Source organism: Syngnathus scovelli, chromosome 19 (genome assembly GCF_024217435.2).
Source record: "Syngnathus scovelli strain Florida chromosome 19, RoL_Ssco_1.2, whole genome shotgun sequence".
In the NCBI taxonomy this organism is placed as follows: Eukaryota; Metazoa; Chordata; class Actinopteri; order Syngnathiformes; family Syngnathidae; genus Syngnathus; species Syngnathus scovelli.
Genome location: NC_090865.1, coordinates 1,953,465 through 1,974,871, shown reverse-complemented (window position 1 = coordinate 1,974,871; position 21,407 = coordinate 1,953,465). Strand labels below are relative to the sequence as shown.

The window sequence follows — 21,407 nt, the reverse complement described above, 5'->3', positions numbered from 1 at the left end:
TACTACCGCGTCGCTATTAAAGGGATTAATTTGTAATACCATATGTTTGTTAAAAAATACTATGTGCAAGTCTTAATCAGGTCTGACGTTCCAGGCAATGGAGCGAATTTTAACTTTTGTTTTTAAATTATTTAACACCTCTCTGTTTTAATTGAGCACAGTTTTAACTTGATTATTTATTGCTAAAATGAAGAGCTTAGCGACAGATTTGATCATCCGAAGAAGGGAGAGCAGCATCGGGATAACCAGCCTATTATGGTCGCTTCTCGGTGCGTGTTTATGGACAGTCGCAGTTGCTTACAAGCCGGTGATCATCGTGCACGGCTTGTTCGACAGCTCGGGAGATTTTAAAAACCTCCAGGGCTTCATTCAAGAGGTATGGGTGGACCGATGATGTTTGGATTATTATGATCGGCAGTTTCTAAAAAGCTTGAATGTATGTTTCAGGCTCATCCCGGAACAAATGTGACAGTGATTGACTTGTTTGATCGAGGTTCGAGCCTGCAGCCCATGTGGAAGCAGGTCGAGGGTTTCAAAACGGCCATTTACCCTATCATGCAAAACTCCGCTGAGGGAGTTCATTTTATCTGCTACTCTCAAGGTGTGTATGTGCAGCTTATTTTAGATGATAAAAGCATGTTCTGTAGTTACAGTGATATATAAAAGTTGACCTTTGGATGACCACATTGCATTAACTGGAAGCGCTCATTTGCACAATAGGAAGTGGTAAGAAAAATATTCTTGGAATTTCCCATGAAGCATTCTCAATTTCAGTCCATATTGACATTTCTTAAATGTAAAGCTTATCTTCTTACTGTGTGTTGATAACACATTGATAAGACCAGCATGTTTAGAAACTTAGGTCACAAAATATATTGTTTTTTTTGTGTCTGTCTTCTATTCTTTAAAAATATGTCAAACCTGGCAAGGAAAATGTTTTTTTTTTCCAGGTGGACTGATTTGCAGGGGAATCTTATCCACTTTGCCAGATCACAACGTGCACTCATTCATCTCGCTGTCCTCACCTCAGGCTGGACAATACGGCGGTAAGTTCCTTCTTAAAAGTTTGACGCACATGGTGAGTGACTAGTTACTACTCCAACTCATCAATCAATCCTGCTTTTTGTTTTCTCAGATACAGATTACTTGAAGTACCTGTTCCCTCAGTTTGTCAAGTCCAACTTGTACCATCTCTGTTATACTTCTATAGGCCAGAGGGTATCTATCTGCAACTATTGGAACGGTGCGATTTAAACAATAACTTTTCTGTGCATGCTCATCGTCAAATTCAGGCTGAGAAATTAATTTTCTCTTCCTTCAGACCCCCACCACAGGGACATGTACGCCAACAGCAGTGATTATCTGGCCCTCCTCAACAGCGACAGACCTAATCCAAATTCAACAGGTCAGGAAATGTCTCTTGTTTAAACTCATTCGTCTGTATAAAAAAAATAATGATGCATTTTGCATCTCTCAGAATGGAAGAAAAACTTTTTGAGACTTGACAAGCTGGTGCTAGTCGGAGGACCCGACGATGGAGTCATCACTCCCTGGCAGTCGAGGTGAGTTACACATTACTTCTGCTTTTAATGTTAAAGTGAAGTACTATAGAATACAGTTTTTTTTTTCTTTTGCATGTGAATGAACAGATGACACTCATGTGATGTTTACACACATTCTGTGTTCTGCTCTTATATTTTTAGTCAGTTTGGATTCTTCGACGACAATGAGACTGTTGTTGAGATGCAACATCAAGGCGTGAGTACAATCCAACATTGAGATTTTTTTTTCCAGTTATTTTTCATATCTCACTATCACTATTTAGTATTAACCAAGAAGAAGTAAAACTGTCTTTTTTTTATGCAGATCTACTTAAAGGATATCTTTGGTCTGAAGACACTGGCGGCTCGTGGCGACCTGATCTTGTGTTCGATTCCTTACGTCCAACATGTCTGGTGGCATTCAAATGAAACTGTATTCCATGTTTGCATGGAAAAGTGGCTGGTTTAGAATAACAAAAACAACATTTTGCGGTCTAACAACAATCATGTTGTTATTCTGAGGTGATACTGTTGTTTTGATAACCGGTAGTTTTTTTTTTTTCATTGCGTGGAAGACGCTGAAGGCACAAAGAACTGACATTAACTGTAAATTGCAAATGCTTCCATTAATGTATTGGTTTCCCAGCATTTAAGCTATCCCCTAGGACCACGGTTTATTTGTAGCAACTCCAGAAAGAATTGCTGAATACATTCTTTCATCAGGAAGTCATTATTCTCGCGTGTGATAGTTTTGGATTATATAGTAGGTTAAAGTGACACTACAGTGCCTAAGTGATGTTGTCATCTTGTGCCATTGCCTTATTCCTATTTAATGCAGTATTTTTTACGTGTTGTCATGGTTTCCCATGTTTTCTGCTCATTAACCACAGCTAGTATATTATGAGTAGTTTTTCTAGATGGCGCCTTAAATTTTCCTCATGCCTCAGTGTTACATGTCCCATACCGCAAGTGCTGAGATAACCTGCCTGTTGTATTAGTGCTAAAACGGAAGGATCGAGACTTTAAATTGACAGTCAGGGAGTATTATGGGAATACATACTCGTCCTTCATTGTTCACAAGCCACTTTTTACCTTCGCCCATACAAGTGAGTCAGCCTTTATTTGTGTGTCCATCTTGCAAGGGATTTGATTCACATAATTGTTCTGCAGTTTTTAAGAAGGATAATATTTTTTGTTATTGCTGGATCTGAAGGGACTTGAATTAAACTTCTTTGGGGAATTAACTGCATGCTGAATTAAGAGGGAAAGGCTTTACAGAAAAGGGAAGAAGAGATTTATTTGAAGTTTTTAATTGTCATTTTGTTGAAATATTTTGCATTCTATGTATTATATGCTTGTACAAACTCATTTACCTAACTAGTATGGTTTGAAGGAATGTCATTTCATGTTCTTTGCCTCTACAAGGTTAAAACTTGTACTTTTTAAATTTCTGAATGGATACAGCTATTTTGACTACCCTAAAATTTATAGTGACATATGTATGATGTGTTTAATGTCTTTCCTCAATAAAAAGTTTGAAACTTCCTAAGATTCTCATTAGAATGTATGAAAAACGACATTTCCCATCATGCATCACTTACCGGAAGTACGTGTCCATCCAAACGGATATGTCCAAGCAGCGCCGCATGTAGGCCCTTTTCCGTCTCTGAGAAGTGTGCTCCAGACCTTCAGACACCAGTGAGTGAAATATACATTTTTAGTTGCCTTTTCGAATACACTAAACAAATATTGCGGCGTCAATCGACACAACATTGACTCGCGGTGTCCCCAAAAGTTGAGACAAGCATAGTAATTTATTGGGATGTCGTATTTTCCCATGAAAGATTTTTGGCCCTGCATAACAATGCTAAGCGCTAGCATGTTGCTACATTTTAGCCCATGTGGAAGCTAGCTAACGAGCAGCTAACTACGCTTAACTTTGAATTCTCGACTGATCTTACGTATCTACTGTTATTGTTGCTGACCTGCTGAGTCCCTCTTTTTAAATTTGTAGAAAAGCGTATGGTGTAGCTTGTTTTAGAGTCGGTTAATGGCTAACGCGTTGCGAGGCGCGTCAAAGAAGGCCCTCCATAGGAAATACATTCATCCGTGATTCTTAACTTTCAAGTTAAACTATTTGCAGCCCCTTAAACTGATTAAACTGTTATCCGTCATATATCTCGCTAGAGTTATACCTGATTATTCAGATAAGTTATCATATTCTTAGTTTTGACTCTCTGCAAGCTTCAAACACTTCTCCAAATGGCTTTTGCACTTGCAAATCCACACGAATCAAAGTACTGCAAAATTAAATCAATTTACTTTCCACAGTGGCTGAATGGGAGACTGCACCGGCCGTGGCTGAGACTCCTGAGATCAAGCTGTTTGGCAAGTGGAGTACCGACGATGTCCAGATCAATGACATCTCCCTGCAGGTAGGTGCTGCCTCGGCTGAACATTTTGGTTATCAAAGCGAGGCTAGAGTCACGCCTCGACATTGCTCGTTGTCCAGGTGTGCTAGAGTGCTCGCAGAGGAAAAGTCTTTGCATATTCATTGGCTGTGGTCTCCAGTGGCTCAGCCAATCACCAGCTTAGATACATGACCTTTTTAATAGGCACCTCATATGCTGAGAAATCACAACTTATTAACTATTGTTGAATTCCCCTTTTGGGTTGCAGGATTACATTGCCGTGAAGGAGAAGTACGCCAAGTACCTGCCGCACTCTGGTGGCCGTTATGCCGCCAAGCGTTTCCGCAAGGCCCAGTGCCCTATCGTGGAGCGTCTGACCAACTCCATGATGATGCACGGCCGCAACAATGGCAAGAAGCTGATGACCGTGCGCATTGTCAAGCACGCCTTTGAGATCATCCACTTGCTGACTGGGGAGGTGCAGTAACATCAAGTTTACTTTCAATAACGTCTCTGGAAAGCGAGGCTAGAGTCACGCCCTGACATTGTGCCGTTGTCCTGGTGTGCTAGAGTGCTCGCAGAGAAAAAGTCTCTGCCTATTCATTGGCTGTCATCATTTGTTTCTCAGTCAATCACCAGCTTAGACACATGACAATTTTAATTTTTTGTAATCAACTTTTGGCATCTAACTTGAGCTTAATTTGCATGACTTCATTTTGTTGTAGAATCCCCTCCAAGTGTTGGTGAACGCCATCATCAACAGTGGACCCCGTGAGGACTCCACCCGTATTGGCCGCGCCGGTACAGTCAGGAGGCAGGCTGTGGATGTGTCGCCCCTCCGTAGAGTCAACCAGGTAACAAAATTGTTCATGTAATGTGACTTTCACGAGGCTAGAGTCACACCTTGGCATTGTTGTCTTGGCGTGCTAAAGTGCTCGAAGATTAAAAATGTCAGTGTTTATTCATTGGCTGTAGTCTGTGGTGGCCCAGCCAATCACCTACTCTGACACATTAAATTGCTGCTGTTTGTGTAGCCATGTTTGCTCCCACTGGATCCATTTATAGTAATTTGTGTCATTATGTTGCAGGCTATTTGGCTGCTGTGCACAGGCGCAAGAGAAGCTGCTTTCAGGAACATCAAGACTATTGCAGAGTGCCTGGCTGATGAGCTTATCAATGCTGCCAAGGTCTGTTGATGGCGGAGAATTTAACTTTACCTTGAATGCAGTGGCTCAAATGCGCCCTTGATTAAGTGGTTTTTTTTTTTCTTTCTCCTCAGGGTTCATCTAATTCTTACGCCATCAAAAAGAAAGACGAGTTGGAGAGAGTTGCCAAGTCCAACCGTTAAATGTTCAAACAAATCAATAAATTTGACTACATCACTTCACTTTTTGTTCTGTGTTCAGGTCTTACTCTTATTTAGAATGTGAAACAATAGTTATACAAAACTCATTTGCCATTCCCAGTGTGTCAATCTAAGAGCAACATTAATTACAAATATCTAAAATTGAGCAAAGCTTAATTATTTATACTATTGCTTCTAATTTTTGGGAAGTGTTACGATTTTTCTAACGTAATACATGCTTTGAATCAATCGTCATGTTGGAGTTAAGCCTAAAGTGATTTTTAATATTCACCAGACATTTTAATAGATGCACCTTTACAATCACATTCAATACAAAAGTTGTAGCAAAGTGTACAAAAGCTTCATTTGGCTATTGTGACCCCCACTCCCCCAGTAGCTAAAATCAACCAAAGCATTTAACTGCATTCCTACAACACTGCAAAGCACAACATGCATAGTTTCTTTCATCCAGAACATCTTAGTCGTCACCAGATGTGAATCATGCAGGTTGCACTGCGAACAGTTAACATTTTGGTCATAAACATTCTGTGAGGACACCCACCTACCTCAGAGTGACAGCACTGAGGGATCCAAAACGCAGATAGGTTTGACAATCAGAAATACTTGTGCTTCTTATTAACAAGGAGGCAAAGCGAGGACAGAGAAGCTTCCAGCTTGGCGGCCTCGCTGCAAGCTGTAGGCAAGAAGGTGTAATCCTGCAGCTTCTGGAACGCCTGGACACAAGGAGAGTTATTTCATTATGGCTACGAGACTTTTCAGTAACATGAATTCTTGACTTACAGCCACACTGTCGGGACATTCTTCCACTGGCCTGTGGAGCAGGAAATCCTTCTTGGAAGGCCCATTTATGTAAATGCAGTTAGCTGCAGATTGCTCAGGCACAGTGAGAACCTCATAGTGGTGGTCGGTCAGCTGTTCCATCATCTGGCCACGCATAAAAAAAATGACAATCACATAATGCATGACATATGAAAAGACACCCACCCGCAATGTCTTTTTGGCCCCGTCGCTGTTGCTGATGATGATGGTGTTGGCTCCACCCATGGAGCAGATGTTTTTCAGTCGAACTCCGCCGCAGACTGGCACGGTGGACACGGAAAAGTCCTGAACGCATGCAGCGGAAAGAAAACCTTTTGCATTGAGCTCTGCTGCGTAACTGCCATTCCTTACATTTTTTTAATATCAATTTCTAAATTTATTAGAGGCTTCAAAATCTTCCAAAGTCGCCACTTTTTTTTGTTCTTACCCGAAATGTGTCCGCCAGCTTTTTGGCTCCCTTAATGTTGGTGTAGGAGGAGATGCCGACAAAGAACTCCTTCCCTGTGAAGAGGATGTCGCTTCCCTCTAGCGTGGCCCCCTCGGAGTCCCCCGCGGTGTCGTCCATCTCCACGATGGTCAGGTTGAGCTCGGCCAGCACCTTACGCACCGCCTCCACCTGCAAAAGACAAACGGAGAATGATCAGTTTAGTTCAAATAGTTTATTGTTACACCGCACTTTTTCAGTTTACACAGCCAAACTTCAATTTGGCAATAGTCCAAAGATCGTGATTTTTTTTTGAGTTCTTGTTCACTTGTCAAGTTGTGTTCACATGATAGCACAGCTGCAAGCTTCTGAATGCTTTCCTTGTTGGGTTTGTCAAGGAAAAGGATGATTTCACTTGCACATCCATTAGTTCCACAATATATTTTGTTTTAACCCCTTCATGCTTCCTGAATTGCTAGCTCCGCCCCCTCAAGTTGACAATGCAATACTTTGCAGGTACTTGACCACTGTGACAAAAGAATCTCAAATGCCCTCTTGCTGCGTGTTTGCTAAAACAATTTCTGCACGTTCACCTCACTGCGCCTCTGCTGGCTGAAGGGCCTGGTGATGAGCGCCGTGTCACCATGGATCACCGCCACGTCCTCAACCTTCCAGCTCATGGGCAGCTCCGGGTCGGGAGGGATCTCAATCAGCTGCAAGCCCACCTTCTGCCTCAGCGCCCCCGTCAGGCAGCCGAACTGACGCTGGGCCTTGGCCAGGTCCACTGAGACATCCTTGTTCTCGCCATTGTCTCCCACCACCTTTCCAAAGTTCTCCGAGATGCTTCGCACCACCGCGTGGGTGAACTGGCCGTACGGGCACATGTTTGCCATCTCTGAGGAGCAGAAGAAGGGACCTCAAACAAATGCCATGAGGAGGAACAACGTCTTTACTGTTGTGTTGGAGTTGGAGTGAACTGGGACAAAGTGCAGACACTTTCTACCTCTTAGTGGATAGTGCATTCTTACAAAATAATATGTACCATATATAGTAAAAATGTAAAAAAAAGCCTTACTACATATAAATCAAAAAAGCCATACTATACAGTCTTTCTTTTTAATAAAACAAACTCTACACGGTATATATAGTATTTTATTTTTAAACAGCCTTACTATACATTGTAACTTTTTTTAAGCCTTACTATACATGTTTTTTTTTTAAATAATAAAAAGCCTTACTATACATTTTATATACACATATATTCATAATTAAAAATATTTTAGAGGAGCCACAAGATAGTCGCCTAGGAGAGACGTCATCTGGTGGCGTTTTTCATTGGCTGCCACTAAATTACATAACTTTTGGGCGACACACATTAGGACTACAACTACCAGACAATTGCCCTATAATACAAAATAAATGCATTTAAACTCAACCCCAAATGCTCAACTATAGAGTAAATCGACAAAAATGAAAGACACTGTCCTAATTAACTAAACAAAATATTTTGCTTCACTTTTTGTTCTTTTTTGTCCATATAGTACTTAAGTTTTTATTATGTGTGAATAAAAAAAGGTTTCCAATTTAGATTAATCTTGATGACGACTGGGTTAGAATTAAATTATTGTTCTTGACGTAATAAGTGAGAATGATCAATATAAGCATCATCAATGTCCAGAAGACTTTTGTATACATTTCGTTTTAGACAAACTTTTGTAACCTAAACCTCATGCCTATAAAACATATAGTGCAGATTCAAGTTAAACAACTAAAAAGACACATTTTATCTATCAACCTAACAAAAAATGCGTTTAATAAACTGTTTGCGCTCATTAGTTGTGGTTTTAGTTTTGCGCCGGTGCAGGCAATCTGCAATCTAGTGCGACGCCCAACTCTTATGCGTTCACGTTGTAACCTTTAAATTCCCCCATGGAAAATTATAGGAAAAACTAACAAACAAAGCCATAAAAGTAATCATCCTTACCACGTCAAAGTGTGGAGGCGAGACGCTCGGCCACGTTCGCCACTGTTGGATGGATTTCCCTAACAGGGTCGTTTCCCGTTATCCTGCTTTTCACTCCTGTCCACCCGCCCCCCCTCTGTGTTGACCCGCGCTACTTCCTTGTAATCACTTCAAAATAAAACAATATATTTGCACGTCACAGAAGCTACTATTTCGATTTACATAGAAATACGAGGTCTTTACCATGACATGATGTCACAAAAGTAATTTTATGGCGTGTATGTAACAAATTTGAACGCGTCAAGCTAATGATAAATTTTGACGTATCGTTTCCGGTTTCTTAGTTGACGGGTACTTTGACATAATTTACGCTCTGAAACAATTATTAATTGCAGATAAATTTAACGTCCTCAATAAACACAGAGTAGAGAGAAATATTTCTGATTATTATATTCATATTTAAGGTTCATGTTGACAACTTGATATTCCTCCTTGTATACTAACGCCTGTTTATCAGGAGCAGTCATCTGTTTTTGTCCTTGATATGACAAAAAAATAATCTTTTAAGCTTTTCCCAAATAGGTCAAATGGTGCTGTTGGGTAAACATGTTACAGACTGTGAAAAGGGGGGGGGGGGGGGGGCGCTGTTACATGTCACTTTTAATAACAAACACATGAAGGACTATTTGGCCAAAATTGCATCTAGACAGTTGTGACTGAGAGAGTGGTACTATTTTTATGTTTTATGCAGCAGTGCAACATTCTTTTTTGACTGTCTGGGTTACTGTAGACAGCCCAAACACATAAATCAGAGATGAAGTGGTACAATAAACAAAGGGGTGGAATTGCAAAGGGGAATGAGTGACTGGGGGGGGGGGGTGAAAGATGGCAAGTAGAGGGCACAGACAGGATTAAAGAACACCATCTGTTCACTAAGATCTGTCAGCCAAACATCCAGCACATAAGCAACATTGGAAGTGCTACGTCAATAAATAGGTAGATGCAGCAAAGCATGACGAGGGAGAAAAGCCATTGGTGTTTGGTCAGCAGAGGACGGTAATGCGCTGATACCTAAATGTGTTTCAAAAAAATTGTTTATAAAACTGTATCTGGAGTTTATCCCTCGTGATGAATGCGGGATGACAATTTTCCAACACTCTGGATGCAATACAATAAAACCACAAGGTGGCAGTGTTGGTCTGCATACAACCTCCTGTTACCTCTTGTGTCTCCTTGAATTTTTATCCATTTTTGCTTAGTATTATATATAATTAACTGTAACTAAATATGATTTAAAAATCCATCCATCCATCCATTTTCTGAACCGCTTAGTCCCCACGGGGGTCGCGGGCGTGCTGGAGCCTATCCCAGCCGTCATCGGGCAGTAGGCGGGGGACACCCTGAACTGGTTGCCAGCCAATCGCAGGGCACACAGAGACAGACAACCAATCGCACTCACACTCACACCCAGGGACAACTTGGAGTCTTCAATCGGCCTACCAAGCATGTTTTTGGAATGTGGGAGGAAACCGGAGTGCCCGGAGAAAACCCACGCGGGCCCGGGGAGAACATGCAAACTCCACACAGGGAGGGCCGGAGGTGGAATCGAACCCGCACCCTCCTAACTGTGAGGCGGACGTGCTACCCAGTGCGCCACCGAGCCGCCTGATTTAAAAATAATACATTCAAATCATTATATTTATCAACTTGATTCTAATAAGATATAGTGTATATAGAACTACTACTGTAACAACCTACACAGTTTCTGAAGCAAAACAAGCAAAGTAAAGCTGTTAAGTGAATCTTTGCATTATGACTTTATCCTGTGTTTCTCTGCACATCTAATTAACTGGTTGGAGCCACTTGACTGGTCCCATCACAAGACCTCCAGTCAGCAGACCGTTCAACATGCTTTCCTCATGTCTCCCATTACAATTTAAGGATAATTCAGTTAAACTTGACGTTCCTATCTTCTGACTCCCTCTGGTTTCTCTCCAGTCTAATTGCTAAATGGGATATTCATGATTTTTTTTGTGATAAGATCTTGAAATCATATCCAAGAATCATTTACCGAGTCCCAAACAATATTTGATATTTTGGTGTGTATGAATGGATTGTTCATATGGTGCAGTGTTATATTCTTTAATTGATTTCTTTTACTGGGCAATTTACAATAACCTATTAAATAATAATCCTGGCAGAGGTTAACCTTGCATTAATTTGCTTGTTAAATCGGGTACGTCCAATAAGGCGGCGTAGTGACTGTCAAGTGGCCCACACTTTTGTGGGGTTACACTGCAGCTCCCCACTTGAAAGGCGCTTGGACAAAAGGATTTGAACTGGACTTCACTCAGTGATCATGACTGGTTTTTTTTCCTTGTCTTTGGTTTATTTGCAACACAGCTGACACAGGTGAAAAACCTTAAAATAAACACAAATAGATGGTCAAGCTCTAAACCATAATTAAGCAATACAATCCAAAATCAAATACTTAGGTTGTAAATACTAAGTCAGGATGACTTAGCCAAACAGCTTTCAACCTTGGTAAGTACATACAAACATTTTTCCCGATTTCTTTTTTAGCTTTTACTTTTTTAGAATACACCACAATTTCACTACAATGCTGAGCATGACCATAACCCATATCAATTTTACATATTAATTTCTTAAGACACCAAGATGTGAGCTGTAGCCCCATATTTAAATGTCCAAAGCTCACCGGCTCCTTCTTTTGCTTCGTTTCCCAAGCTTTCCGCTGCAGTCCTGCCCTTTGGAAATGCTGCCTTGTCTAAATCATGGCAGGTTACCGTGAGCTCCAACACTCTCCCTCTTAATTAACCCCACCTGGTGCTCTCAACAGCCTGCCTCCTTGGGTGTGGCTGAGACACACCCAGGCAGAGAGGGTGCGGCTTGCAACTCGTCTCAACAGTGACGTACAAATGACCAGCCCTCTCAAGCGCTCTATTATATGTCAGAGTTTGAATGCTTGGGAAGCATCCGCCAGCTCCTGACTCTTCCGCATAAATTCGGGGGAAAAAAGCGGAACTTTTTCTTTTTTTTAGTTATCAATCACATTTGTAAATGTGATGTTTATCATTTGTGTCATTGTGAAATGACACGAATAATAAACATCATCCATCATCATCATCACCATCATCATCTGATCATTTGATTTAGGAGAGGGGAGTGTCGACAGAATCGACAAATTGGAAACTATTTGGAGGTTGTTGGAGACGTTTAACGCGATACTGAGAGAGTTGCACGGGAAGGAGCATCATGTCTGTCTCGCAGCTTCTCTTGCTACTACTTGCTCTTCCCTTGGCAAGTAAGTAAAAAGAAATATTCATATGAATATTTAACATTTTGTCTAATGCATTGTATTTTCCTTAGATGTGATAACTGTTTCAGTTTATTTTTATATAAATCGATGACATAGATTTTCCTGGTATTAGCACTTTCATTTCTTTCTTACTATGTCATCTTTTAACTTATACTCCCTACATTCCAAACTTTCTGCACGTTATTTTGTCAAAGGTTTGTTTCAACCTGTGTATCTGCAATAACTGAAAATATTTGTCTTCTGTTTCAGCTTGTTTGAGGTGTTATACTTGTGTATTTCCTTCCATTTCTCCTCTGGATTGCCTAAAGTTTCCCGAGACTTGCGGGGATGGGCATCGTTGCCTGTCCAGTGTTGCAACAGCAAAACGAGGTGATTGTTTGTTTTCGTGTGTGTGTGTGTGTGTGTGTGTGTGTGTGTGTGTGTGTATAAAAACTATGGCTCTATTGTTGCACAAAACATTCATTGTACTCAGTGTGGCCTTTTGACAATAGAATAATTATTTTCTCTCTGGGTGGAGGAGGACCCAAGAGCAAAACTGAATATGTAATTTCCTAGTTGATGGAGAATAAACATTTTCCACTTCTGCATCCATAGGTACACTTCAAATAACGTTCTATGAGAAAAGCTGCGCTGATCCTTCCCAGTGTGGTGTGCACGGGCAGAAATACAGCAGTGGCCTTTATTTCAACTACACCAACGTGTGCTGCAATACAGACCTGTGTAACGGGGCGTCGGTACTCGGTTCCACCAAGTGGGGAGGTGCCGCACTCTGCCTGCTACCTGCGCTCAAACTTCTGCTGGCATGAAAACTCCAACGCTGCTTACGTTGTGGTATGACTGGAAAAGAAAAATGGTAGCCTACATTTTATTCATAGTCCTGAAGGTCTTAAATTCAGGACTATGAATAGGGGGAAAAGCAGAAAAGATTTTTTTTTTTTTTTAAAGTGCATGCCTGTAAAAAGGTATCTAATGTCTTCTGTGCATTTTCCAGTTCTCATCTCCATGAACATGCAAAAAAGTAATCCAACAGCATGTAGAGAGTCAGACACTACTTATTTCTGAAGAAAACTTTATTGGGCTTATTTTTAAAAGAAATGCACAAATGAAATGTGGCCTTGGGAATACAAAAGTCAACTTGGAATGTCAGCTAATTATCTAACACAAAAAAGTCAACAAAAGTAATACTAAAAATAGCTAGGAGCTAAATAGGTGTCATGAAAATAACATGCAATATATTAAGAAACAAAAAGTTAAAAGGTGAAAAACAAAAATAGATGAGTTAGGTCCCTGAAATGTCATTTTTCTCTACAGTACATTAAGAAATCTAAAATGACGTCCTGAAAATATTATAAGACACTGTCCCTTTAATTGATTCATGTCGGAAACAGTTCAGTCAACTAAAATAAACCAAAAAATATTTTCACTTTGGGAAGGTGGACCTCTCCAATTTAAGTTATGAAGCAAAACAGGCAAATATGTCAAAAACAGCATAGAAAAAAATATCTTCTGATTCTTAAATTGCACTTATGTGGTTTGAAGTCACTTTTCAGATCATTTAAAATGTTCCTTCCCATCAGTGTGCTTGACAGCATTGTTCGCGAGCTATTTTCTGTAAGTGCACATTTCTTCAAGCTTATCTTCCAAGCGGTGGGAAACGACCCGCTATTTTTTTTAGTTCCGCAACTCACTTCCTGTTGCTTTTCTTCATTATGAGTAACGTGTGACACAAAATATTTCAGGACATTGCTAACTGGTAAACTCAATTCATATAAAGAAGTTTTAGGGCCATATTAAAAATGAACTAGAAGAAAAAGGATTTCATATTTATAGCCTACTCTACTAAAATGAGAAATTTTTAATTCGTTCCTGATTAAAACAACCACAATCGTTGCGTTGTACCGACACGGTGAAAGAAGGCTGGTTTCGGTACTGGCCCATCCTGAGTGTGAACCGTTCAATGTGATTGCCAAATACTTTTGGTTCATGCTGGTGTGCATATTTTCTACTAAATAAAAGATTGACACTTAAGCTGAATGAGTTTTCAGCCGACTTGGCAGTTTTGTGTCTGTATACATAATCTCCCCAAAGTACAAAGAAATGGTACGACTGCATTGATTTATCTTTTGCAACTCCACTATAGCGTAGAATTTAGAGCAAATGATTTTTAAGGGTTTTTACAGTAAACAGGCAAAACTAAAAAAAAAAAAAGTGTTGTTAAACTGATGATAAATTCTTTCTAACCAACTTTTTTTTTTTTTTTTCTCCAAAGCCTACTTGAGAACTTTAGCCACAGAAGCGTAAGCCATGTGGATCTCGTCATCAATCGGGCAGGTTGAGGCAAACTCCTCTCGGGCGTATGCTGAGTTCAGGTACCTCCAAAGGTTGGACAGAGACTGAGGGATGCTGAAATTTCGGTACTTTAAACACACAACCTAAAAAAAAAAATGTATTGTGTGAAAATTGTTTCCTTTTTTCAAGCGAGGTGTGCATGAGTGTGTGGTGTACATTTGGACTAAAAAGGTCCCCAAAGCCTCGTTACCTTGACAATGTGGAGCTTTGGAAGCAGGTTGCAGTCAGCGAGCGTAAGTTCTTGTCCGTCGAGGAAGGGGCGGGATGAGGAAGTGACTTCATCTGAGCTATTTTGGTCAATTTCGTCAGGAAGTGGCGAGCCGAGGTAGTCGTCGAGTTTCTTCAGTGCTTTCAGAAGGCCTTTCTCCAGATCTGAACACAAGCGTATGAATGGAAGGTTTCTTCAAACACCCACACAGCAAATAGATGGCCTTTGACTCACTTTCATTGGTCTGAGGGTTGGAGTTCTTGATGTAAGCTGAGAACTTGGAGAAAACATCCATGCCTGCTGTGTTTGACTCGGGGTTACGCGCTGCCAGACGAGGATACCTGAAAAACAGAGAAAGGCCTCGTTTAAAGCACGTTACCGCATTTAAGAATTGCAAAATGTGTTTTGACTACTTTGGGGGGCTGAGATTGTCCTCCAGGAACTCCTCGATCTTGTTGGTGTCCGTTTTCACCTCAGTGTCGTACAACAGGAAGGGCGGCTGGGCACCGGGAGCCAGGTCGTCCAAAATGTACGGCTTCCTTTCGGTGGACGAGAAGAAGGAAGACGGATGATATGATTAACAACGTGAGAAAGCAAATGTGTCCATCTTAAAATCCCAAAACAGATTCCCCCACCTCTTCATGTCCACGGTGGTCACGTCAAATGCGACTCCTTTAAGCCACAACACCATGAAGAGGCGCTGAGAGAAGGGACAGTTGCCGATAATCTGGCCATCACTCCCTGCCTGGAAGACAAAATAAAAATGCTGCATTTAGTATCCCACATGTGAGCAGTCATTTCAAATTTGGTGTTATTTTTTTCAGTGTTGTCCCATGAAAAAATGTGATAAAATACACAAATGTAAGGAATTTTTACTCATCGACGGGAGTATTCACTGAATGAGGAAGCGTATTTGGGGAAGGGCGAGTATTTGAAACTACTTGTTCTCTTTTTCTTCTTTTCAAGTTATTCGAGATAGAGAAAAAAAATATTACTACTATTCGAATTGTGTCTGCTTTGTAGTTTGCGCACACTTTGGGGGGTTTGGTGCGCTTGTCTGGGATTAAAAAAAACAAAAAGAAGTGCGAAAAATATGCTACAACTTTTTTTTTTTTTATCCTAAGGCAATAGTCACAAAAACATGTCACAGGTATTTTACTTTGACACGGGAACTATAGGATGGAACAATTAGTCAAATACAAATTGACACCGCAATGTAGTAGAATGCATTTTTCAAATAGCAACAGCTACAATATATAAAAAAAAAAAAACATTTTGGTTACTTTGTAGGCACTTTTTAAAATATTTTTTAAAATATTTTTTTTTCTTTTGTTATCAAAATCATTCAGCCCTCCTGGAAAACCTTTTAAAATGTGATTTTTTTTTTTTTTCATCACTGATCACTCGCCTGACAGGTTAAGTTTCCATTCGGTGAGAGCGTGCGTGTGACTGGTTGTCTGTTTTTGTGTGTCTGTGACTAAGTGACTCCCAGTCCAGGGTGTTGCCCGCTTCTTACCCAAAGCCGAGAAATACTTTTCCTCTTTAACATACTTTATCAGAGCTTAATCCATCATACAAATAACTTGACAACACAATATAATAAATTACGCTACACAACACTATCTGAGACGTAAACACTCATCAAACTGCTTTTCTATTTCCTCCCCAAAAATAAAATACTGAAATGGAGGTAAGCAAGTTAAAGTGGCAACTTTGCTAAAGTTACAACAGCATCTTTCATCCATGGAGAGAGGGGGGAAAAAAGTAGAGCACGTGTTCAAACAGAGGAATCATTATGGAAACTTGTGCGGAACATATTGGTGCACAACTTGTGAAACAAAGTGTCTCTTGGCATGCTAAATATAGATTCAGGTCTGATGTTAATGTGCTTTTAATGAGATTAGTCGTTTATAAAGCCAGTGGGTCAACAGGCTTTCTGAGTGACATTGACACGCGCCTGCTACACGATAAGAGCAACAAAAATATGACATTTAATAAGCGGCAAATCGAATCACTGACGCGTTATGTCAAATTGACGCGGCCGACGCGCGTCACGGCGAGGAAAAAAAAAAAAAGTCTCCTCCTTACCTTGACAAAAAGTTCCAATTTGGTCGCACTTGTGTCGCTCATCGTTCCTTCCTGCCAGAGAAAAAGTCAAAAATCTTTGAAAGTGTCCGCCAAGCGACACCATAAAAGCGGGGGAGAAGGATTTCGAAACCGGAGGAGAGCCAAGCCCATCTTCCGCTAACAAGCCCACAGAACGGATATGAAACATCACGAAATAAACCACAAAATAAGTTCACGAAGTGTCAAAAACACACGTTTCGTTTTTAAACGACTTTAAGAGGGGATTAAATGGTATTTCCGTGTGTTTGTCTACCTTAAAGCGCTGCTCGAAGCTGCTGTCGCCTGTTGCTGCTGTTGCTAGTTTCTCCTCCCAGTGGTGCGTCCTCTCTTCGGGCAACACACACGCACCGCTTCGACATTTCCTGGAGGCCACCGGCATCGGCAAACTTCACCGCAGAATGGAAAAAAATAACAATGTAGTTATTTATAGAGATACTTTAAGTCACGGCTCAGAAATGTAATTCGTTGTACCTTTCACGGCATTAAGTTTGTAACTATAATCAGTTATCATCTGTATAAAATCAAATGTATATAAACCCTTTGAGTTCTAGTTTGCATAAAGTGCAAGTTGTAAAACAACCTCAAAAGAAATAAAAATATTCAGTCAAAACAGTTGTATTTACATTTTTAATGATTGGAAATGCCATAATCCTTTCCAGACCGTGAGAGGATAAAGAATCTGTAAATTTTGTTGTATCATCTATTTAAAGTATTAACATTCAAATAATGATTGTTACAAATTACTTACAACTGGAACTGATCAGTGTTTCAAAGTAGGATTTAAACTAGGGTTTAGGGTTTCAAACTAGGGTTTAAAACTAGGGTTAGGGGTGGTAGTGGTTTTTGTACCTCTGCAGAGTCATTGAGCCTCAAGGGTCTAATTTTAAACCTCTTGAAAATTGTTTGCAAAAAAAATCAAGTTATAATCTAATTTGAAAGTCTGTGCAGTGCAATGCCATTGATTGGAACGTTGTTGTCGCTTAGATAGGCTGACTTACAACTCCGGCACAGTAGACGGCGCTAATTTGCCTCAGACGCTCAATGCAAACCCCAAGAAAGAACATGTAGGAAACGAAGAAGAAATGTAAACGTAAGCAAAGAGGCGGAGAGCAAAGACGAGGGTGAAAAAACGTTACAATGGTCACTAAAGGAAGCAACTTATTGCCACTGCAGACACCGTGCTTCCAGAAAGAACGATGCCGTCGTACGAGGAGCGACTTTGTCGAGTTAGAGAAGAGACCGATCGACAAAGACAACCCGTTAGAGCCGGAGCATCACGTGATCAAACCCGGAAAGCAGGTAGGTCAACTTCCTGTTTATGTTTTTTTAAATAACTTTATTGAAACATTGACGCTGACAAAGACCTAAATTACATGTATTTGAGTATGCAAGCAATAAACAAATAAATTAAATGGTTATTTTTATTAGAAGAAAAACTATATAATTGAAGAAATAAAGTGCATTTGAATCAAATTGGACGTTTAAATTTACACTCAATAGAGCAGAACCAATATAGAACATTTAAAATGCACTTATTTACAGCTCCATGGTGGGATGATTCATTTTGATTATCATGATTCCTTTTCATAATTAAAATTTTGTCAAACACTTGGAGAATCTCCTCCATATCCTATTGGACTTTTATTATTCAAATTACGTTTGTCGTTGCTCGTGTCCTGCAGATGTCCAGCAGCTGATTGGTCACCAGGAGGAGGTTCCCACTGTGCAGCGAGAAGATGCACAGCTCCTCCATATTAAAGAGGAAGAAGAGGAAGCTGACAAGTTTCCACTGATCATTGTGGTCGTGAAGGACGAAGACGACCAACCACCCCATCCAAGCCGTAAAGGAGCACCATCAGATGACCTTTTAGCTACACTGTCAGACAGCGACGAGATGGAAGAACCTTTGAGGCCAGATGACGACAAACTGTTGAATAGCTCAGAAAAGGACACAACTGTGAACGAGAAAACTTCCCAAACACACAGTAGACCATGTGCAAGTAAAGAACATTTCAGTTGCTCAGTTTGTGGTAAAAAAGCTACTAAAAAGTCTAACCTGGTAAAACACATGAAAATACACACAGGAGAAAAACACTTTTGTTGCTCAGTTTGCGGTAAAACATTCTTTCAAAAGGAAAATATGATCAAACATATGAGAACACACGTGGAAGAAAAACCCTTTAGTTGCTCAACTTGTGGTAAAACATTCTCCACAAAGAACTCGGTGAAGTCACATATGAGAGTACACACGGGAGAAAAACCTTTCGACTGCTCGTTGTGTGATAAAAAAATTCTCTCATAAGGAAAGTTTGGTTGTACACATGAGGACACACACAGGAGAAAAACCCTTTCGTTGCTCGGTTTGCCAAAAAGAGTTTTCAATGAAGTCAGATATGGTCACACGTGAGAATACACACAGGCGAAAAGCCCTTCAGTTGCTCAGTTTGCAATAAAACATTCATTCAAAGGGCAAACATGATGAAACATATGTGAATACATACAGGTGAAAGGCCCTTTAGTTGCTCCGTTTGTGCTAAAGCGTTTACTCAAAAGTCAAATATGGTTAGACACATGAGAATACACACGGGAGAAAAACCTTATAGTTGTTCAATTTGTTTTCGAAGTTTTGCTCATCGTGAAAGTTTAGCTGTACACGTGCGTACACACGACAAAGGGACAAAAATGGTTCGAAAAATTCATGCAAATTAGACTCATTATGGTTGATGTAGTGAATGCAAACAGACAACAGAGACAGTTTTTTCCAAATATTTATTTTCCCACTAGAGGGCGGTATTGGCTGGGAAGAAAATATTCCGTTTTTTTCATGACATTTATTCCGTTTTTTATGGTTGACAAATGAAACCCAATACATTTGTGTTCACCCCACGCAGAAAAGCGAGTTGTAAAATATATATTTGAGTTGAATCACTATTGTTAATCAAATCTTTCATTCATTCTTGTATTTTCATTGTTGTCCCAAATGAGATGCACGGATTCTTGAACGATTATAGCAGCGCAGCAACCCCAAAGTCTTTTATATGTTGAGAAATGCTAAAATATGCAGCTATTATTTTGGTCCACCATAAACACTGTAGTATCCGTGATGTTAAATGTGTGTGTTGCTTAAAAAAATCGGGCCTGGCTTGTTGACTGATTTTAAAGTCAGCAAATGAGGCGAGATTGGCTGTTTGGTTAAACCAGTCTGTGTGTTGAGTGAGTTGAAGATATCGGTAGATCTTCAGGATGTACTTGTCTTTTGTTCAATAAAGCAATTGAGAGTGTTCAAGTGGATGTGCTTGTCCTCCTTTTGGATAGATAGAAAGCAAATCATACAAAAGATAAAAGAAAATAACGTAAGCAAGAATATAGCGAGTACAAAGACAGAAGTGGCTTCAAGGTTCTACATGGCCCAAAGTGAGAAAATGCTGCCACAGATGACCATTGCGATGGAGATCTGGATGGATGTGGCACTGTTACATCCATCGGTGGTACAACAGGTAGTAGTTAGTGTGAGGGCAAAAGGAAGGTTAAGGTCGATGTCGTCGTTACTCAATGTTTGGTTGCACAACAATGGGGGTACGCAGCCCGTAATTATTATGGGGTTCTCCGATCTGTCACCAAAATCTGAAACAGGCATTACATAAAAAATATTTTTTAAAAATCAATGACTGAATTTTGACTCTTGCTTTCCAATTAACCTGCAAGTGGATGTTAAATGAGTTGTCCAATCAGATTTCAAAATCCCCAATTTCTTCTCAAATATCTTTGGAATCTGATATCATCCAAATGAACACTAAGAAGCAGCCACCTAAAAATATTTTTAAAAAGAAGTTTCTTTACCGAGTAGGCCACGGAAGCATTGTTGGTCTGGAGAAGAACATGTGACATCTTCCCCCGACGAACATCTGTCCACTGTATCAATGGCGCATTCACGGCAGTCCAGGCTGTGTCCTATTCAATGAGAAACATGTAAGAAAAGATATGTAGGTCCAAAACGTCACAGTCTCTTCCTTGTTTCACAGAAAGGATTGTGCTCTTATAGGTATCCATCATTTTTGCATCTGATATGTCTCGCCAAAAAGTTCTGGTTTTGTCTTGTCAACATGCAATTTGGCAAATTCAATTTCTGTGGCTTAAAAAAAAAAAGGTTTTGGAATAGCCATTTACACAGCCAAATAATTTGAACTCTAAAATAAATAGAACTATTAACTAGTATATAAATATTCTTAAATGTACAGTATGACTGTTTAAAGTCTTTGGTGTTCCTAGCAAGGCTGAGGCTAATTCGATTTTTAAAGAAGGTGATACAGAAGATACAATCTTTTTTTTTAAATCATTCTAAAAAAAAAAAGATAAGCGAGCATCAACACTAGCTACTTTCTTTGTCAGTTACTATCAGCTTACCAAGTGCTACAATAGTAGCCAGGAGAATTGCTGTTTTCCAAAAATTACTCATGGTGTTCCCGTGATGATCACAAGATGGATGGGCAGTCGTTAAATGGACTCTGAATTTGACAAAGAGATGGTTTATATACCCTTTTGGTAAGGCCACCAGCCAAAACAAACTCACCCAAAAATGTGACACTTCAGGTTTCACCAACTAATATGAAAGTGAAATTAATTCTACACTAAATAGTTGTAGAGGGAGTGTAGTTCAAACAAAAAAAATTCAGTTCAACCAAGGGTGAGAATCCATTATAAACAAACACACAAACAAATATGTGACTCTTCAAGTTTTTAGCATCTATCATTAAGAACTGAAGATAATTAAAATCAAAAAACGATGCCATCTTTTTGTTGGCAGCCTGCATGGGAAGGCACTGACATAGAGTCAAATTTTAGATTTTGGAATCGAAAAA

At 39.9% G+C, this 21,407-nt stretch overlaps 6 protein-coding genes and 3 non-coding genes across 11 annotated transcripts; 7 read left to right on the top strand and 2 right to left on the bottom strand.

Moving 5' to 3' along the window:
* Positions 1-74: 74 nt before the first annotated feature.
* Positions 75-3,085, top strand: ppt2b (palmitoyl-protein thioesterase 2b). Its single transcript, XM_049751958.1, has 8 exons — positions 75-376; positions 448-601; positions 951-1,046; positions 1,136-1,243; positions 1,322-1,405; positions 1,478-1,562; positions 1,704-1,758; positions 1,867-3,085. Exons 1-8 carry the CDS (start codon positions 188-190, stop codon positions 2,008-2,010), a joined length of 915 nt encoding a protein of 304 aa, XP_049607915.1. The 5' UTR covers positions 75-187; the 3' UTR covers positions 2,011-3,085.
* Positions 3,086-3,132: 47 nt separating this feature from the next.
* On the top strand, positions 3,133-5,339 carry rps5 (ribosomal protein S5). The gene is made up of 6 exons (XM_049751963.1): positions 3,133-3,239; positions 3,873-3,976; positions 4,221-4,430; positions 4,678-4,806; positions 5,041-5,139; positions 5,232-5,339. Coding segments are annotated over exons 1-6 (612 nt in total). The 5' UTR covers positions 3,133-3,238; the 3' UTR covers positions 5,301-5,339.
* Positions 4,013-4,144, top strand: LOC125987573 (small nucleolar RNA SNORA3/SNORA45 family). The gene has a single exon (XR_007488049.1). It is a non-coding gene; the product is annotated as a small nucleolar RNA SNORA3/SNORA45 family (small nucleolar RNA).
* LOC125987574 (small nucleolar RNA SNORA3/SNORA45 family) lies at positions 4,472-4,604 on the top strand. The gene has a single exon (XR_007488050.1). It is a non-coding gene; the product is annotated as a small nucleolar RNA SNORA3/SNORA45 family (small nucleolar RNA).
* Positions 4,837-4,966, top strand: LOC125987575 (small nucleolar RNA SNORA3/SNORA45 family). Its single transcript, XR_007488051.1, has one exon. It is a non-coding gene; the product is annotated as a small nucleolar RNA SNORA3/SNORA45 family (small nucleolar RNA).
* Positions 5,340-5,560: 221 nt separating the features above from the next.
* ddah2 (DDAH family member 2, ADMA-independent) lies at positions 5,561-11,383 on the bottom strand. Of its 2 annotated transcripts, none has more exons than XM_049751961.2 (6): positions 11,244-11,383; positions 7,155-7,456; positions 6,565-6,753; positions 6,303-6,422; positions 6,099-6,242; positions 5,561-6,031 (listed from the first exon to the last, which is right to left on the bottom strand). In XM_049751961.2, the coding sequence occupies exons 2-6, from the start codon at positions 7,452-7,454 to the stop codon at positions 5,912-5,914; spliced, it is 873 nt and encodes a 290-aa protein (XP_049607918.1). In that variant the 5' UTR covers positions 7,455-7,456; positions 11,244-11,383; the 3' UTR covers positions 5,561-5,911. The 2 variants fall into 2 exon arrangements, with proteins under 2 accessions (XP_049607918.1, XP_049607916.1); XM_049751959.2 differs by lacking the exon at positions 11,244-11,383 and adding an exon at positions 8,546-8,704.
* Positions 11,384-11,515: 132 nt separating this feature from the next.
* Positions 11,516-15,204, top strand: lypc (ly6 domain containing, pigment cell). 2 transcript variants are annotated; one of them, XM_049751967.2, is made up of 4 exons: positions 11,516-11,849; positions 12,114-12,233; positions 12,459-12,695; positions 14,134-15,204. In XM_049751967.2, the coding sequence occupies exons 1-3, from the start codon at positions 11,801-11,803 to the stop codon at positions 12,668-12,670; spliced, it is 381 nt and encodes a 126-aa protein (XP_049607924.1). In that variant the 5' UTR covers positions 11,516-11,800; the 3' UTR covers positions 12,671-12,695; positions 14,134-15,204. The 2 variants fall into 2 exon arrangements, with proteins under 2 accessions (XP_049607924.1, XP_049607923.1); XM_049751966.2 differs by lacking the exon at positions 14,134-15,204 and having other exon boundaries at positions 12,459-13,898.
* On the bottom strand, positions 12,917-16,934 carry clic1 (chloride intracellular channel 1). The gene is made up of 7 exons (XM_049751962.2): positions 16,802-16,934; positions 16,510-16,560; positions 15,057-15,166; positions 14,835-14,960; positions 14,656-14,762; positions 14,404-14,585; positions 12,917-14,296 (listed from the first exon to the last, which is right to left on the bottom strand). Exons 1-7 carry the CDS (start codon positions 16,925-16,927, stop codon positions 14,135-14,137), a joined length of 864 nt encoding a protein of 287 aa, XP_049607919.1. The 5' UTR covers positions 16,928-16,934; the 3' UTR covers positions 12,917-14,134.
* Positions 16,935-17,558: 624 nt separating this feature from the next.
* On the top strand, positions 17,559-19,841 carry LOC137839690 (gastrula zinc finger protein XlCGF17.1-like). The gene is given in 3 exon segments (XM_068648849.1): positions 17,559-17,847; positions 18,231-18,832; positions 18,834-19,841. Coding segments are annotated over 3 exon segments (873 nt in total). The 5' UTR covers positions 17,559-17,744; the 3' UTR covers positions 19,002-19,841.
* Positions 19,842-21,407: the final 1,566 nt, after the last annotated feature.

Bases quoted from the DNA above. Each gene is read 5' to 3' on its own strand.
- lypc (XM_049751967.2), top strand. From the start codon at position 11,801: ATGTCTGTCTCGCAGCTTCTCTTGCTACTACTTGCTCTTCCCTTGGCA. The intron at 11,850-12,113 runs GTAAGTAAAAAG...CTTCTGTTTCAG, and splicing joins ACTTGCTCTTCCCTTGGCAA to CTTGTTTGAGGTGTTATACT. The intron at 12,234-12,458 runs GTGATTGTTTGT...CTGCATCCATAG, and splicing joins TGTTGCAACAGCAAAACGAG to GTACACTTCAAATAACGTTC.
- ppt2b (XM_049751958.1), top strand. From the start codon at position 188: ATGAAGAGCTTAGCGACAGATTTGATCATCCGAAGAAGGGAGAGCAGC. The intron at 377-447 runs GTATGGGTGGAC...TGTATGTTTCAG, and splicing joins TCCAGGGCTTCATTCAAGAG to GCTCATCCCGGAACAAATGT. The intron at 1,244-1,321 runs GTGCGATTTAAA...CTCTTCCTTCAG, and splicing joins TATCTGCAACTATTGGAACG to ACCCCCACCACAGGGACATG.
- rps5 (XM_049751963.1), top strand. The intron at 4,807-5,040 runs GTAACAAAATTG...ATTATGTTGCAG, and splicing joins CCCTCCGTAGAGTCAACCAG to GCTATTTGGCTGCTGTGCAC. The intron at 5,140-5,231 runs GTCTGTTGATGG...CTTTCTCCTCAG, and splicing joins AGCTTATCAATGCTGCCAAG to GGTTCATCTAATTCTTACGC.
- clic1 (XM_049751962.2), bottom strand. From the start codon at position 16,927: ATGCCGGTGGCCTCCAGGAAATGTCGAAGCGGTGCGTGTGTGTTGCCC. The intron at 14,586-14,655 runs GTGAGTCAAAGG...GCTTGTGTTCAG, and splicing joins CAACCCTCAGACCAATGAAA to ATCTGGAGAAAGGCCTTCTG. The intron at 14,297-14,403 runs GTAACGAGGCTT...TTTTTTTTTTAG, and splicing joins CAAAGCTCCACATTGTCAAG to GTTGTGTGTTTAAAGTACCG.
- ddah2 (XM_049751961.2), bottom strand. From the start codon at position 7,454: ATGGCAAACATGTGCCCGTACGGCCAGTTCACCCACGCGGTGGTGCGA. The intron at 6,754-7,154 runs GTGAACGTGCAG...TGTCTTTTGCAG, and splicing joins GCCAGCAGAGGCGCAGTGAG to GTGGAGGCGGTGCGTAAGGT. The intron at 6,243-6,302 runs GTGGGTGTCTTT...ATGCGTGGCCAG, and splicing joins GGGCCAAAAAGACATTGCGG to ATGATGGAACAGCTGACCGA.